The 3,221-nt window shown below is 51.8% G+C and overlaps 1 protein-coding gene across 2 annotated transcripts in view; it reads right to left on the minus strand.

Annotated features, from left to right (window-relative positions):
- The window catches only part of LOC308156778 (zinc finger MIZ domain-containing protein 2-like), a 10,014-nt gene extending 7,293 nt beyond the window's left edge, over positions 1 to 2,721 (minus strand). Inside the window, exons 1-7 of one of the 2 annotated variants that reach the window (XM_080530215.1) lie at positions 2,639 to 2,721; positions 1,855 to 1,972; positions 1,491 to 1,717; positions 1,081 to 1,249; positions 600 to 803; positions 221 to 418; positions 4 to 87 (exon numbers count right to left, since the gene is read on the minus strand). In XM_080530215.1, coding sequence (XP_080386341.1) covers positions 4 to 87; positions 221 to 418; positions 600 to 803; positions 1,081 to 1,249; positions 1,491 to 1,717; positions 1,855 to 1,972; positions 2,639 to 2,685 — 1,047 coding nt within the window. In that variant the 5' untranslated portion in view covers positions 2,686 to 2,721. Of the gene's footprint in view, positions 1 to 3; positions 88 to 220; positions 434 to 599; positions 804 to 1,080; positions 1,250 to 1,490; positions 1,718 to 1,854; positions 1,973 to 2,638 lie in introns of both variants that reach the window. The other variant, XM_080530214.1, reaches the window with a different exon arrangement.
- Positions 2,722 to 3,221: the final 500 nt, after the last annotated feature.

Consider the following 3,221-nt stretch of genomic DNA (forward strand, 5'->3'; position numbering starts at 1 on the left):
TACCCCATTGACAGCAGCCTGTGTGAAGGCGTTGTATCCTCCTGTGCCCCCTGGTGGCAGACTGCTCTGACCATTAAACTGCTCTTGCTGAGGAACACACACACACACACACACACACACACACACACACACACACACAGAGATAGATTAGACATAATCTACACAGAATAAATCATTGGGGGGGGGGGGGGGGGGCTTTGGGAGTGTTGGATCTGCTTACCTTGAAGTACTGTGCTGGGTTGGGCTGTCCAGGTCCTGAGGGATACTGTGCTGGGTTGGGTGGTCCCGGGGTGTACTGGCCCATCTGGGGCATGCGGTGGCTGGGGTAAGAGGGCGAGGGTGCAGATCGTTGTGGGGGGCCGGAGGGGTACTGCAGGGGCTGGCCGGGGTACGGTGACATCCCGCCGGACCCGTACTGCTGCACCGGAAAACCCTTCAGGAGGAGGAGAAGGGAGACATGAGTGAGTCTGTGTGAGAGATGCACAGTGTGTGTGTGTGTGTGTGTGTATGTGTGTATGTGTGTATGCAAGTATGTCTGTCTATGGGGTTCAAAATCTATTTAGTCTGCATGTCTTTGTGTGTGATGGTGTGTCACCAACCTCTGAGTTGTAGGGTCGTTTGAGCCCCTGCTGCCCACCAGGGTAACCTCCGTGCTGGGGCATCCTCTGGGCCTGGGCTGGGTGGGAAGGGTAGATGCCGCCCATGGAGGGATGGGGGCCAGGCCGGGAAGGGACCATCCCGGGGGGGCCACGTGGGCCGGAGTGGGACAGGAACTGGGTGCTGTAAGAGGAAGCTCCACCCATCTGGGGAGAGGGAAGGGCAGAGGGTAAGTATGGGTGTTAGAACAATGCTGAGCTGATACACTAAATCACAGAATGCGTTCCCTGTTGCAGGAGACTGAGAAACTGCCAATGCTGCTTTAACAGTCTGTCGCTGAAGCAAAGCTGAGTGGGGCCGTCTCTGGAGTGTGTGAGTATTGCACTGCTCGACATTTCCATCCTTCAAAAATGTTTTGGATCGATACATATCTGACCCCAAAACAGTGGTTAGAAGATGCAGAAAGCAAAAGTAGTCAGAAACCTGGCCATAGTTCAGTTCCTGGTTCTGCTTCTCCTGAATTGCGGCAACCGTTGCCGTGGCAGTGGCGGTCGCCGTGGCAGCGGCGGCAGCAACAGCAGCAGCAGTCGCCTGTGTGAAGTCCGACGGTTGCCGATTTCCCATACCACCACCAACGCTGTTATTGGAGTAGCTAAAGAGAAGGGTAATGAGAGATGTGAGGGATGGGGGGGGGGGGGAATAGGAGATGCCTTTTGCTTGACCATTGATTGACCTTTATTTGAATCGCCTTCACAAAATTAGTCAAAACAGCAGCACACCAAATTAAAACAATTCTGATTGTGGGTGTACTTCTTGTTGCAATAGAGCTAGGCCACCTTACTTCCATTCATTGAATAGAGTGAAAAGGAGAATTAAAAAGCCTTTGTGCGTACCTCCCACCATAGCCCTGTGCTGGGTTGTAGTTGGGGTTGGGTCGTCCATAGAGGCCTGGCTGTCCATAGCCCTTGGAGACGGCGTCTTGGTAACTCTGCTGGCTTAGGTACTGGGAGTTCATACCGGGACTCATACCGGGACTCATACCGGGACTCATTCCGGGGCCGCCACCGGACATCATGTGACCGCCAGAGTTCCCGCCTGGACCCATGGGTGAGACAAACACCTGGAGGGGGGAACAGGAAGAGGGTTATGCAATACCACGTCATAGAGGAACAGGTGAGCAGAAAGACACAGGGGGAGGGAGGGATGAGACGAAGGGAGGAGATGGATGGAAGAGCCTTGTGATGGGCTGTCTGTTACCTGGCTGTGCGTGGGATTGCTCACACCCCACACTGTGGTAACCACGGAGAGGGATCCTGGTGGTGCCTGATTGGTGCCTTGTTGCCAGGACACAGGGTCATACAGGAAGCTATCGTCGCTGTGGGAGAAAGACAGGAAGAGTTATTGTTGGATAGCATGGTGCCGGTTAGGAGACATATTATGAAAAGCATGGTGGCGATTTGCTATGTAAACCAATGGTCAACCTTGCCTAAAATATATTAAGAACTAACAAATTAAGGTTAAGATAATTCCTGCATGTGTGATTGTGACCTCTCCAAGTGACTGACATGTTAGCTTAATAGTTTGGTCAATTCTGGATGCAAAAATTAACAAAATTAGGGAGTCTGTGAGAGTTGAGTGACTTGTGACATGCTCAGTTGGTACTGGTGGTGGTTTCCATGACAACAAATTCACTTAGAAGGCTGCAAGATTAGCTCAGCTGAGGGAAACATGTGGGTGTACATGCGAGTGGAGAGCACAACAGCAGAGCTGTGTGTGTGTATGTGTGTGTGTGCACTACTGTAGGGCTGGGTTCTGTAAGGGCTGAGGTTACCCTCCACTTCCTCTCCTAAAAAAACACAGGAAGTACCTTCGCTGGAACAGGAAACCAACACTCCAGCACCAAGCCAGCAGAAGCCAATCAGAACTAAGATCACAGAGCTCAGCCAACGACAAAGGGGGTGAGAGGTCAACTGGGTCTGAACAGTTGAACCGGGGACAACGGGTTTAGTCTACGTAAATATAACAGTGCGTGTGTGCTCACCTGTGTGGAGTGGGAGGCAAGGCAGGTTTCATGGAGTGGGGGTTCATCGGAGGTATGGGGGGGGTCAACAGAGAACCCCTACACTCCACAACCTGACACAGGCAGCCTGAGAGTGAGAAAGAGAAAGGGAGAGAGAAAAAGGGGGGGGGACTGAGTCATAGCTGTACACTTTTTGAAGCTCAACGATCATCATAAGCCCACACGCTGAGAAGTCCAAAAGCTTATTTCCCTCCCTATGTAAGTCCAATACATCTCTGTGTGTTGAAAGCGTGGTGTAGCTCCTCGTCCTCTCAGGAGGGGGAGGGACGATGGGAGCTAAATTTAGAGTGCTTTCTGAAGGAATCTAAGACAACAGAGATGCAAGGAGGCAGACGAACTGAACATGGACAGTGGAAAGTGGAAACATACAAATAAACACACAGCTGGTTTGCAGCAGAGAGAGCTTCTCTTGCCTTGTGAGTCACAATGATTAAGGCAAAAACAACCTCCAGCTCTCTCCCTCCATCTCCTTCCTCCCTAAGCATCACTCCTGATAACCAACCCCTCCCTCCCTCCCTCCCTCTCTCTCATTATCCACCAACAT

Source organism: Nansenia antarctica, assembly GCF_963989245.1.
Source record: "Nansenia antarctica genome assembly, chromosome: 4".
In the NCBI taxonomy this organism is placed as follows: domain Eukaryota; kingdom Metazoa; phylum Chordata; class Actinopteri; order Argentiniformes; family Microstomatidae; genus Nansenia; species Nansenia antarctica.